A 14,132-nucleotide genomic window follows, 5' to 3' on the forward strand; every position below is an offset into this window, starting at 1 on the left:
AGGAAAAAAAAAAGGCTTTTTGATTAAAAAACCAGTGAGAAAGGAAATGGAGGAAACACCACAAATAAAATTTCCTCCAGCTCCTCTAAGGTGTGCAGCTCCACCACAGGATTAGGAATTACCATTGTTAGCCATCAAAATATCAAAATAGAAAGAAAAAAAGAAAAAATAACACCCATTGAAAGACAGACACTGAGCCTTCTACCCTGAAACAGCAAATCCTTGACTGCAAAGCTTCAGAGCCAAAAAAGATATGAGCAGGTTACCAACACCAGAGGTCAGTAAAGAACTTACTACTTTAGAGCCAAAAAAAGGAGTAATGAGATGATAAAATTGGCTTATGAAATGTGATTTAAATATTAAACAAAGTTCACATAATATTCCACATACTCTCATCTACATAACTTAAATCTCAATGCATTAAATTCAAGTCTTAAAGAGATAAATGTCAAAATGCATATTTTTAACATTTTTCTCTCCACTACTGCTAATATCTTGAACAAGGAAAACTAAGAGACTCTTTAAATATTAAATACAGAACATAAATAGGTGAACAAATGTATTTTCCATTTCCTATAACTTAGATCTTGAAGAGACTCCTCAGTTTTGTTTTGATTTTAGCAATTTTTAGTTCTGTGCATTACTGAAGTGTTGCTTGGACCCATGCCATGCTGAATCACCAAAAAGAGATTAAGAAAGTCATAAAAACCTAATCTAAATGAAAGGTTTCAGTTACCTAAGTTCTCTCTGGGGAAGAGACTTTTGAAAGCCAAAATTGGACTATATATATATATATATTATGTGTGTATATATGTGTGTATGTATATATATAATGTATATTATATATATAATATGTATGTATATATATGTGTGTATATATATATATATATTCTCATTTCAGGCACTCACATATTAGATAATATTTTTAGGGAAGTATTAAATCATATATATTAGATAGTATTTTTAGGAAATTTTTATACCTCAACTGCTTTACCAAGAAGAACACACAAGGTGGTTCATGAAATGCCTTCATCATTCTTCCAACCTCTATGTCACTATTCTCTTAAAGCTTTGCCACCACAATTAAATCCTCCATTTTATGTGCTTAAATTTCACTGAAAATGTCACACTCAAGTAATTAAAAACCTACCTTCTTCTTTTCTTTAACATCATACAAAGCCAAACTTGCAAAAATGGGCTCAATTTCTATTTCAAATCTTGAAAGAAGGAAACACAGAATCAGTTTGACTTGCATTTTGTCAGAAGGAATGACCAACCCTGTCCCCAGATCCTCCCTGGGTGATGGGGACTGAGCCAACCCCAGGGCAGCTCCTGCTCCAAAGGGATCTTTGTTCCCAATTTCCACCCCACTCCTGCCCTGCTCCCTCCCACCAGCACCATCTCCCTGGACCTTCCAAAAGCCATTTTTAACCCACTGAAAGCCAAGCAAAGCAGCCCAAGAGGCTCCTCAAAGGGGCAGGAATTGTTAATTGGGGTAACTGGAGCACTCAGCTGCCCTGATGCCCTGGAGAAGCCAATTTCCTCTGTTTTCCCAGATAAATGGCCAACTGCTCCTCTCAGATCCAGGGCTGCTGCCTCTGGATATCAGGGACACTTATTTTGGCAATTTTCAACAGTTGACTGTTGTCAAAAAGTACCAAAACCCCCTTAGAAAGGTGCCAGCTCTTCACAGTGACTGTTCTCCAGTGTTTATGCAAATTCCAACGCTCCCAACAGGAACACTGACCCACCAAACAGAGCTGAACTTATTGTCAGAACACCTGGGAAGTTAGAGGAATTTTAAAACGTTCAAAACCTGGGGCTGAAATGCCATTTTTGTCTGCACAGCCTCCCCACAAAATCCATATTCCCTCCACATCCAGCCCTTGCAGGGAGCTCTCAGCCTTAGCCTGGAATTCCTCCTGCCAGCAGGGACAACACCACCAAACAGGTGTTTTCTCCAGTTTTGCAACTAAGCTGAGATTAACCTGGCAATAACCCTGCTTAGGTCATCTGAGCTTTCTCCCTGGGGAAAATGTCCTTGTTTTGTGCCACTGAGATGGCACAATCTTGGATTACATCCCAAGCACAGGTTCACAGATTCCCAGGTACACAAGCAAACATGGAGCTGGGCAGATTTGCCATAAATTTGCAGTCAGTAAGAGATGCTTAAAGAGCAGACAACATTAATTTCCAGCATCTAACTTATTTATGCTAAAGACACCCTCCTTTGGAGGGAAAGCTGCACTGCTACTGCATATTATGTTGTTCCAGTTCATAAAAGGCTGCAAAATCAGTTCATCTCTATGGCTATATTAGGTCCTGGAGTACTCTACGAGCAGGAGAAATGTCCCACACATATATCTCAGTTATGAGCAGCAACTGGAGCTCTCTAATAAGAAGGGTTGACCTAACTGAGGACACAGAAGATGAATACAGCAGTGTGGAAAATCAGTTTTGTACTTTATTTCTCCAAGGGAATAACAGTAAAATTTTACCTTGTGTTATTAGAGAAGAGTTATAGGCAATGAACCAGCTGCAGGTAACCCTATATTCAGGAGCTCCACTTCATTAAACTTGTTTAACAGGTTTCTATTCCTCCAGTTAATGCTTACTAAGTATATAAAGTCTTCACTCTTAAAGGGACACAGTCAAGGTTGTTGAGCCTAAACTTTGGCAAATCTTGGGCTGTCTTTATGTGTTTAAGGCTCGAGCATTTTTAATCTTTAAATTTAATCTCGCATTTCCTGGTTAGGGAGGGGAACACCAGTGAGTGGCCAACTTCAGAGCCCTGGGGGAGCGTGGTGAAGCCTCGTGTCATGTGCCAGTGACATAGAACAGGTAGAGCTGGAAAGCAGCAGGGAGAAAAGCCAAGGGAGGAGGATATTTCCTATCTCATCAACCTGCAGGAAGTCTCGAAGGTACAACTGTGTAACTCAAGCTTCACAAAATGAACCTGGAAGCCTAGGACCAAACAATGCAATGACCCTTCCAGGGCAATAAACAAGGCAGTGGAGTTATTTCAGATGCACGTGGATACAGCAGCAGATTTAAATTCTGAATTTGTGTCTGCTGGAGTGATACTTACTTCAGGGACAAACACTTCACCAGGAGTCTTTGGCCAAAGTGTTCTTTGGGTACTTCAGGGACACTGAGTCTCTCTATGGGCTCCTCCTGGAATTAGAGACACAACCCCTGTACAAACCACCAGCAGAACCAGGATGCAAACACATCTACCACTTTTTCCTTCTAAGACACAGCAGCAACTTAATCCGAGGCTTCCCAGCACGGTGCATTCATCAGCAGCTATAAATATGCTAAATTAAATCCCTTTAACGTTCCTGCATTACTGGGGATTGCATAACCAGAAGGGAAACCCAATCTTCAGAAAGTAATATCTATGGGCAAGACAACAAGCTGAAAAACACAAAATAGCTGCACTTCTCATGCATGTTAAACACAGGTGATCTTAAATCCTTTCAATCCCTGGCAGCTGTCACGCAAAAATACCTCATCTGGTGCCGGGTGTAGTGCAAAAAGCTCCTTATGCCTGCTGGACTTCCTCTGGTCCTCATTGTGGTGGTCGATCTCCTCGTTGGGGGTTCTGTCCAGCAGGTTGGGGAGGAGGGCATCGGGCTGGGAGTTCTTGAGGTCGAAGATGCTGCAGGCCCAGCTGCCCCGGGGCGTGTCGTCGATCGACATTGAGCGGCGCTTGAGGTCATCCTGAGAGCCAACAAATTAAACCAACTTCTAATGGGAAAAGGACTGCACTTTTAAAGCAGGACCATAAATTAGGTTTTATGCAGCAGGGTTTTAAAGGCACATTACTTGTTCATCCTGGTAGCTGTTGCCATCAGGAGCTTCGTCAGACTCGAAGACCTGTTTGGGGAGCCCTTTTTGCCTCTCCTTCTGTTTGTCCAAGGTGTTGGGGTTGAACCCAGTTCCCAGCTTGTGGTATCTGCAAACAGAGGATTTCAACCACGTTCTCAGCAGCCCTTTTGAGCCCGACCCCAGGAGCAGCACCCCGGAACAAACCCAGCATTGTCAGCGTGGGTGCTCCCGAGGCAGGAGCTGCTCTCTGCAAACACAATTTCCAGTCAGCTCCACTGGAGCTGGGGCATCATCCAACAGCCACTATTCCAGCACTACAATGTGACTCTGTTCATCTATAAAGCCACTCTGGGTGATGTCAAAAGGAGGATTATCAAGGGCCAATTAAAGCTGCTGTAAAATGTGCCATTGTGATGCCAAGCTAAAAACAGGCCGGGAACACGAGGGCTGAAGGCCAGTGGTTCTGCTGGAGCAGGAACAGGCTTGGAGCAGATAAAATGATTAACTGGAAAACCAAAACAGCAACTCAGGACAATCCTGAGCACCTCTGGAGAACAATTTTCCAACCCTGACTAAACCAAGTGTCTTCACACAGCATCTCTGTGAGGAAAGTGGGTCCCTCAGAGCCTTCCGGAGTGTGAGAGCTCCTACAAGTGAACAGGCTGCCTGCTGTGCTGACAGGAGCAGATCTCTTTGACTAACAAATTTTTGGGTGCCAAATGGCACCAGGTCTGTATTTATACACACACACATGGGTAAAGGCACGGCCTCCCTGCAACACTCACTCCAAGTCAGTTCCTGGGATCACAGCTAGAATTAATTGTTCTTACCATGCCCTGGCACTAAAGTTACCACAGAGGGATGCTCCAGACATGGGAAAACCATGGAAATGCTAGCAGCAAATAAAGGAAGGGAAGAGAAAAAAGAAGGGATGCATTTTCCTTGCTAGGCTGTATTTCCTGAGAGCTAAACAACAGGATCTGTATAATCCTCACCTGGATGTCTGCATTTCCATCACAGCTCCACCAATAAGCGCAAATTATCTCTAATTCACACCTGACTTCCTCAGTCTAGCACACAGAAATTATACCACAAGCTTGAAATCAGAATATGCTAGTGGGTTTTTTTCCAGGCCAGTGAATTTATTCACCTTTTCCAATATCATTAAGGGAATTACTGAATGGGTGGATTTCCCTGCCTCAAAAACATTTTGGTTACAAAAAACTGGAGGCAGAGATGGACATAAAGACTATTTCCCCTGGGGTGGGGAAGAAAAGGATGGAATGTCACAAGTCAATTCAGCAGTTCTTCCAAGAGCTGGGGTTTGTGCCCCTGGAGCTAGCCAGAGGACTTGGGACCATCCAATGGGATGGATTGAGAGGAAATTGTTGGCATCCTTACTGGAAAAACAATTCAGTCCTTCCCAGCTGAGCTTTTGGGTTCTTCCCCTGCTCCAGCAGCAACTCTTCCATTTCTACCCAGTGCACTGCCATGATTTTATCCAAGCAGGAGGTGCTTTGACTCTCAGAGGACAAAACCCCACCAAATAAAGCTCATCAGAGCAGGAATCACAGCCAGGAATTCCAGGTCCCCATGGAAGTCACTGAGAAGCCAGGGGTGGGTGGCTGGGTGGGTCACACTGCCCAGGCCTATCCAAGACTCAGCTGCCAAGGCTGGCAGTTAATAAAACATCTCCCTCCCTCTCGGGTTCCTTTCTGGGTGGTTTTTTGGTTTTTTTTTGGTATGAGATTACAAAACACTTTTTTATTAGGTCACGTTAGCAGTGCCAAACACATCCTGAGCATCCCTGAAGGGGCTCTCAGGACAACATTAAACCAGTGAATTGTAGCACCTGCCACAAGGGCAGAGCTGGAGCTGCAGCCAAGTCATCTGTAGGTGATGCACATCACATGGATCACTCACTCCCTGACAGCAGCTCTTGAAGTCATCAGACTTCCAATCATCCAGAGAGTCCCTGCTCCAACTGAGCCTCTCAGAACCCTTCCTGCTAATTTGCATGGGATAATCAATGCATGCCCATCCTCTGAACTGTTAACCCATTAGGTTAATGTTGTGATGGTTCAAATATTAACAATTATTTGTCTGAATGATGTACTTTTCCCAAGTCTCTCTGGGAACCAATGGAAGCTGAAGAGGGCACCTTGTCTGTAGTGGTGACTCCACATAAATCACTGCAAAATTAATGCAACTTGTCTCTAAAAAGAACTAAAACCAGATGGAACAAAGGAAGAAACAAATGCTAAAAGTAATTTTACTCGTCCACACTCTCTAATTGTTCTGCCATGGTAAAGGAGCAGGTGTGGACTGAAATGGCCAAGATTTTCCTAACTGCCCCAAGGGGTTTTGACACCCACAATCCAATTTTCCAAACACAAAGCATCAGTTCAGCTGGACCGGGCAGAGCACATGGAATCAGCAGCCAGGACAGTATTTTTGAGTCTCCTTATAGCACTTGGCCAAAAATTTAAAGATGGACTTAAGGTGACAAACACCAGAGGGTCTCTCACTCACTTTCTGTTGACGATGGCCCAGTCCTCCGTGTAACTCCTGACACAGTCCCTCACGTGAGGGTCCATCTCGCTGTTAAAAGAACAAACAGCAGAGGTCACAGAGCTGATGAGGATTTCCCAAACACATCTTTCAGTGCCTGGAGCACCCCAGGCGAGCTGGTGTCCCACCTCTCCTCGGGCACGGCGGACACGAGCGTGCGGCACTCGCGGGGCGTGGACACCACCTCGATGTCATCGCGCGGAAACTCCAGCAGGTCCCGCAGGGGCCCCGACTCCACGGCCAGGGGGTGGCTGTTGAGATATTCCTCCAGGTCCACAGGCTCCACAGCTTCTGTGAGAGGCACCTGGGGACACACAGAGCACCACGGGGCTCACAGCGAGGTGAACAGGCACAGGAGAATCACGCGCGCCTTTTCTGCTCTCTTTTTCAAACCAGTTCTTCTGCCTTGTTGGGGGGTTTGATGCAACAGCAGGCGATTAATCCCTGGTGTTAACCTCAGCTAACACATCACAGAGCTGCTTCTCCTGCCTTAGCTTTTATCTGCTGGTCCTCTGCATGTTTCTCTGGTGCCTACCATCACCACCCAAAAAATACAACTAGAGCCAGAAAAGGTTACATCTATTTTCAAGAAATACAACAAAAGGAAACTTAGTACTTTATTTCCCACCTACCTGAGCCTGGATTTGTTTTTACCAGGCTCTGGTCACAAAGGGAACCTTGATCCCGATCCAAGATGCAGGAACCCTTCCTCCCCCAGGCAGAACCCAGAGCAAGGCCTGATTTACCAGGAGCTCAGGCAGCCACACAGCTCTGAGGACTAACATTATTTTGAATTAAACCACCTCTCTGGGGAACACAAAACACAATGTTCACCCACCACAGGTACAAGTTTAACCACCTCTTCGCCTTGGTATTAGAGCCTTTAGTGCCACAATGACTCTGCCCATGCCAGGAAGGGACACAGCCCTCAATAAAATGGCTGCTTAAAAATCATCTTTATTGGGCACAAAGCCTTTACCTGAAGCACAAGGAAGGACTGAAAACGTGCAGGAAAACAGTAGATTTCACTGGCAGCGCTGATCTCACCACCCTGAGCTTTTTTTAGACACATTAGAAGAAACTTTGCATAAACTGGATACATACTCCCATTGCATAACTTGTATTTTTACATATCCCATTACATAAATACATATAAATATTCTGATATGAGATCATTATGCTATGAGGCTATACATAAACATAGACATTAAGAAAATGAAACACTAAAAACAAGTTTTGAGGAAGCTGTCTCTACAGCAACTGAGAGATTTCCTAGAATTCCCTGGCACATGCCAGTGAGGCTGAGTGTTTTCACAAGAGCCACAAAAGCACATCCAAATTCAGCAGTTTTCTCTACTAACTTCCCCTTTCCTGCCATCCAGATGATTTCTGTGGGACAAGGAACTATCCTGTAGCTTGTGTTGGAGATAATTTTATAAAGAACACTTGGCACTTCAGTTTTAAATGTGCTTCTCAGAAATATTGCTATACAAATCCCAAATTCCAGTTTTCAAACTATTGCCAACAAGTTCTGAAATTAATCAGCTTTTTACTCAAGGGAAAAGACTCAGCTAATACTGAAAGAATCTCCCTACCACAACCAACCTCAATAAACACTGCAATTTTCCTTCAAGAGGAAACCAGAGTGACTCCAAGGAAGTCAGGGAGGTGGACAAGGTGACTTTTTACCAGATAAGAATCTGGTTCACAAAAAAAAATATGTGATGGCTGGAAATGTGGTACTTGATTCTGCAAACAAAACAAATTAATTTCTGTGTAAAGAAATATGGAAAGAATCAGAGGAGGGTTGGAAGGACCCTAAAGACCAGCTCTGCATGGGCAGGGACACCTTCCACAAGAAGATGATGATCATCTCTTTAACCCCACAACCTTTTCCCCCTTCTCATCCTGAACTCTTGAAATGGACTCAAAGTACATGATTTTGGATAACTTTTGAAAACACAAACCAGACACTTTCACTGTTTTCATCACTTCAGCAGTTGTCACAAGCAGAACTTGTCACTGCTCCTGCCACACACAGCTGAGATGTCACCACCTCACCCTGCTCCTCACAAACAGGCAGAGCAGCTCCACTTGGCACCACATCCCTGACAAATGTCACTGGGGGGTGATGCTGGAACCCTGGTTACTAAAAAGTTTGAACTTTCTGTACTAACAAACACTAACCCTCAAAAGAACACTACATTTAACCTAACGCCATAAAAAAATCTTCCAAAATTAAATAACAGAACTAAAATGTTAAGTGTATAGTTTAAATTAAAATGTGTAATATCACATAGTAGAAAACTTTAGAGTTTAAAATTTTAGGATATATATATAAAAGTTTTAGAGCAAAAGCTAGTCCTTCTTCTTTACCTTCTTCATCTTCTTCTTCATGAGTTTAAGTAGTATTGTGTAATTAAATACAAAAATCCGCATTGCCAGTCATGAGTAGTTTATTATTAGATTAAAAATAAAAATAATTTAAGTATCATTTCTTAATTAAAGAGTTTATCATTAAAAAACCTTATAGAAAAAAAAATACATCTCCATTTTTACCTTGTTTAAGAAAACTACTATAGAACACACACTTTGTGAGACTGTAATATAAATGAAAACTAATAAACATCTGAATCCAAGGAAAAAAAAATCATCTCACAATTTAATCCCAACCTCAACAAAACAAACAAACAAACAAACAAACAAACAAAACCACAAACAAACCAAAAATTAAAAAAAAAAAAAAACCACCCAAAAAACCAAAGAAAAATCCCCCCAAAAAATCAACATTAGTGGTGCCCCACATGAGGATCCAACTCATGACTTTCAGTTTGTTCCCAAGTGCTGCTCTGTGCCAAATCTCCCCTTCCACTGACAAACCTCAGAACCAAAGAGGAGGAACCAGCCAGCACTGGACACTCCTTGCAAACGAAGCTAAAAGTAACAAAATGAGTGAAAAATTGTGGGCAAAAGCTCCAGAAGCAGCAGAGGTGCTGGGAGAAGCATCCCCTCACCCCCTCCTGTGGCCAGGGCAGAGCTCCATCCATGCTGCTCCTCCCAGAGGGGTAAGGAAGCCTCAGGGCATGACTTAAAGCTGCTTAGCTGCCCCTATTTTTAAGCCCTAACATTTTAAGACTTAATTTTATTGCTTTTTCTGACCTGGCAGCTCCAAAGCTGAGGGATCTTCCAGAAGTGAGCTGCTTGTGCAAGTGTTGTGTTCTAATCTGCACAAACTCATTTACCTGTGATTCTCTAACACACAGGAACCTTCCCCTCATCCCTTCCAGCCTTTCCACTCCACTCATCCTGATGAACAGAATTACAGCAAAGAGGAGGAAAAGCCTCAGTATAAATGTATAAATATGCAGAGCTCACGGGGACATGCAGGACCAAGGGAGTGAGGCTGTCACAGCCCAAAACACACCAGGTCCCCTCATCCCTGCATTTCCCATCTCAAATCGCCCCTGTCCAACAGGAGCACTGGGATGTGCTGGACAGGAGGTGAAGGAAGGGGCCATGCCAGTGAAAATCCACCCAAGCCAGAAAGGCAGGCAGTGCTCAGGGGCTCTCTGTGCACCCGGGGGGTTCCAAGCCCTTCACACATTTCGGAATCTGCACTTCCCAATTTTCCACTTTGTCTCTTTGGGTTACTGTTGTACCATGAAGATGTAAACAAACATAACAGTCAAAGCCAGAGGCCTGTGTCAGACTCACCATCTGTGCAGCCAGAAATATGTCTAGCACCTGAGTGAAGAGGCCAAACATAAATCCATGGCCATGGAGAGGAACTACTTGGTGTCACACTATTGGCAGATAAGAGGCAAGAACATTACTTTGGGCTTCAGATATTTGTGGGGGAAGAAGTGATGAAAGAGGAGGAGGAGGGAAGAAGGATGAATAAATGCACCAAAAGGAAAATGAACCTAAAAGATGTCCCCACGTGTGAGCAGAACCACAAGAGCTCCTCTCAAGGCTCTTGCTGCCAATGGTTTAACCTTTCCCCAGTCCTGCTCCATGCTCCAGCATCTCTCCAAAGGCTTGGATGGGGACAAGGACACACAAAATACCACAAAATACCAGGGGCTGTTACTTGGGCAAAGCATCAGCCACCTGAAATTGCCACACAAACCATCAGGTGGAACGTGCACACTGGAGGGGCTGGGCAAGCCCAGGTAAAGACCAGGTGACCCAAGCCCATCATCCCAACCACCCTGACTGCTGCTGGGGGAGCAGAACCTGCTCTGCCATCTCACCTCCAGGACAAACAGGAGCTGCCACTGGGCTACAGCTGATCTCAGCCACCCAAGGAGTGCCAGTCCTGTCAGCTGCACGTGAAAAGGTTTGAAATCTCAGCTGAGGAGGATAAAGCTGTGCTGCCCCACAGCCCTGCTGGCTGGCAGGCTGCAGACACAGCCACCTTCACCCTGCTCCCAGAAAAACCCTCTCCAGGGAAGCAACAGAGGTGTCTCCTTCACAAAACACAGCCAGCTCTTCCTCACTGGACTTCCCAAGGCAGAAGGACAATTCCAGTCAAGTATTTGCAAACGTGCAGACCACCTACCAACTAATCCCAGCATGCCAGAGTGGTTTTGCAGGAAAGGACCTTAAAGTTCATCCTGTTTCAACCCTGACACCTCCCACTGTCCCAGGCTGCTCCAGCCCCAGTGTCCAGCCTGGCCTTGGACACTTCCAAAGATCCAGGGGCAGCCACAGCTTCCCTGTGCCAGGGCCTGCCCACCCTCCCAGGGAGGAGTTTATGAATATCTAATCTGAATTTCTCCTCTTTTGGTTTGGAACCATTCTCCCTATCACTGTCTGCCTGTGTAAAAAGTCACTCTCAATTTTTCTAAGCCCCCTTTCAGTACTGAAAGGGCCCAGTGTGGTCTCCCCTAATAAACCTGATGGGGAATACTGGAGTGTTACTGCAGGAAATCCTGGCCAGGGGGTCCATTTCTGTTGAGTTTAGTAAGACCCTCCAGAAACCAAAGTCTGCAAGAGCCCTGAGCATCCTCCCCACCAGGACCACAGAATAATGTAAATTAACAGCAAACACATGCTTAAAAATATGCAGAGGAATGCTGCTCCCAGAACTGCTGCTCTTTAAAAAAGTACTCTTTGATTTTGTGCAGGCTGTAATTACAGATGAAATTTTGGACAATTCCCTAACTCAGCTTCCCCTCAGTCTTTATCCCAGGATCAGGCACTGCCACCTCACTCATGGCAAGCACTGTTCTGTGCCATTAAATCCACAGGAGGACAATGTGGGGAGAAAGGGCAGCTGAGGATGAGTAAGAGGGGCATAACCTGCTCCCTGGCAGCACAAACACTGTGTTTATCACAGCACTGATAAACTCAAAGCACAGAACAAATCAAACAGGACTCCCTCTCTCAGACCTACCCTAACCCCAATCAAACCTCTCATCTGGAAACAGATATACATTAAAAATACCAATTCTGCATGTCCTTAACCTGAGCACAGACATGTCCAACCAGCTAACTCTGACAGCAGCCTTGATTTGGCTGCTCTGGCCCATTTAACAGGCAGTTTCCAGAGGTGCACCCGTGCTGCTGCAGCTCTGGCTCGCAGCACTTGCAGGACAAAGCCCTATTTCAAAGGTTTACGGCTCTCCTGCAGTGGGGACACTCGAGCTTTCTTCTTTAAGGTTGTGTTATTCTTCACTGTTACATCCCCTTAAAAGCTGGAAAATCAAACTGCCTTCCCTATCGACTTTGCCCTTCTCCAGACAGCAAACATTGTATTTTTGTGGAGTTTAAGTGCACATGTCTCTCTCCTATTTATTTCCTCCTTTTCAGCACCTACCTGCATCATCATCATCACCTCCAAAAGCACCTGCACAAATCTGCAGGAGCCTCAGTGAGGGGATGTGGCATCACTCCACGGAGGGTAACACAAACCTTCACTCACTGCAGCCAGGCATCCCAAAGGGATAACAAAGGGAACAAAGGGATAAAGTGCAGGGAAAGCTACACCCAGGGCAAGCTCACAGAGGGAAACAAAAAATACAATGCAGAGGTCAGGTTTGTACAAGACCTGCACCGTGCAGGTAGCTGAAGGCTCAAGATCTGCTCTCCTGGGCACTGCACGGCAGCTCAGTACAGGAGCTCAGTAACAGCTGGGGCAGAAAAAGGGACCATTATTGTCTCCATCTCACAGGGACTGACTGAAACACAGTGCCCTGATGTACACAGGCATTCCCAGGTTTGCCTGGAGGATTTCAGCCCATCCCTTCCCAAGCAGCCAGCTGGACACAGGGGATTGCAAGTGACACGCTCAAATCCCTGCTAGGACCCTGCAGACTTTTCCAGCTTGGGTATGACAGCACAGCCATGGAAAACAACATTCCCTCCCATTTCCTCCTCCCTCCCTCACCTCTGCCCTCCCAGGATGTCCAATCCCCCCGGGAGGGAGCCCCAGGAGCACAGAGAGGTTAAGGCATGGCAGCTTGGCAGGATGCATCTGGCACAGCAAGGATCTGAACCCAACTGCTGTGGCCCAGTCCAAGCCCAATTTCCCTTTTAGCTCAAATGAGATGCATCATTCCCAAGGGCAGAGCCCAGCCCCTGTGAGGATCAGCACAACTGGGGGCTCTGTAAAAATGACAATGGCAAAGTGTGCAAGGTTGTTCCTCCTGCCTCCTTCCTGTGTGGGAGTAGAACTCCCTGTGAGGATCCCATAAGGGACCTTGAAAAATTAACCTTGCAGAGAGCTCCTCATCACAGGGAGGATCCTGACTGCTATTTTTACTTGGCAGCTAAAGCACTTCTTCAAAATCAGGGTGATATTTCTTGCCAATTTTGAAACCAGGACAAAGTTCCATCTTAACTTCGGTACGTCCTTAAATATTAAGCGATTTATAACGTGCTAAAACTGCAACAGATTGTGCCAAAGCTCCAAATTCTAAATTAATACCGACTTCCCACCCACACTGCCTTTCCTGGGCAAAATCTTGGAGGGACAGGAGCAGCAGATTAACATTCCAAAGCTGAGCCCCAGCCTCCTCTCAGCTATCTCCGGGTCTCCAGGGCAAACAGGCACTTCCCTTGCTGAGCACTCAGCAATGCAGATGGCCTGTGCTGGCTGGGGCAAAATCCTGTCACCCTTAAAGGGACACTGGGACCTCAGGGAACAGGAGTCAAACCTGATGTACTGCAAGGGCTCAGAATAAATCTGAGAGCGTAATATGCTAAAAAAATATTACAATTTGCAGGCAGGTTAAAGAAGGTAACAGTTGAAAGAAATGAGCTTGCTAAACAGAGGCAGTGGATTTATTTTTAAGTGTGAACTACAGGCAAGTCACTCCAAGAGGTTTTGAAACATGAGCAGTGTAATATTAACCACTGACAACACTCAAGTAATGAAAAAACATGTTTTACTTGCAAAAATGACATTTTCTTTCAACCAAGCACTCCAAAAATAACCCAAATGGATCCAAATTCAAAGACTCACACATTTGTCTGCTGCCATCCCTGCATTTCAGAAAACCCATGCTCCTGATGCCTGGTGAGCCCAGAGAACTCCTGCATTTCATTTTTTGGCTGCATTTATAATAGATGGAAATATTCAAATGAACCCAGGGGATTCCTAGGCAATCTCTGCTTTCCATCAACCACAGGCAGCTCCCCAGGCTCAGCAGGGATGATGACACCCCCCCAGCCATAAGTGCAGCCATGACCTCTGGAATGCAGCTCCCTATCTCCTGCTCTGCCTC

The 14,132-nt window shown here is 45.1% G+C and overlaps 1 protein-coding gene across 1 annotated transcript in view; it reads right to left on the reverse strand.

Moving 5' to 3' along the window:
• DOCK7 (dedicator of cytokinesis 7) overlaps positions 1–14,132 on the reverse strand; it is an 87,794-nt gene that overhangs the window by 67,502 nt on the left and 6,160 nt on the right. Inside the window, 6 exon segments of the mRNA XM_031058554.1 lie at positions 1,151–1,217; positions 3,089–3,174; positions 3,511–3,723; positions 3,829–3,958; positions 6,364–6,432; positions 6,531–6,706. Of these exon segments, the coding sequence (XP_030914414.1) occupies positions 1,151–1,217; positions 3,089–3,174; positions 3,511–3,723; positions 3,829–3,958; positions 6,364–6,432; positions 6,531–6,706 (741 nt within the window).

This window comes from Geospiza fortis, unplaced genomic scaffold (genome assembly GCF_000277835.1).
Source record: "Geospiza fortis unplaced genomic scaffold, GeoFor_1.0 scaffold396, whole genome shotgun sequence".
Taxonomy (NCBI): domain Eukaryota; kingdom Metazoa; phylum Chordata; class Aves; order Passeriformes; family Thraupidae; genus Geospiza; species Geospiza fortis.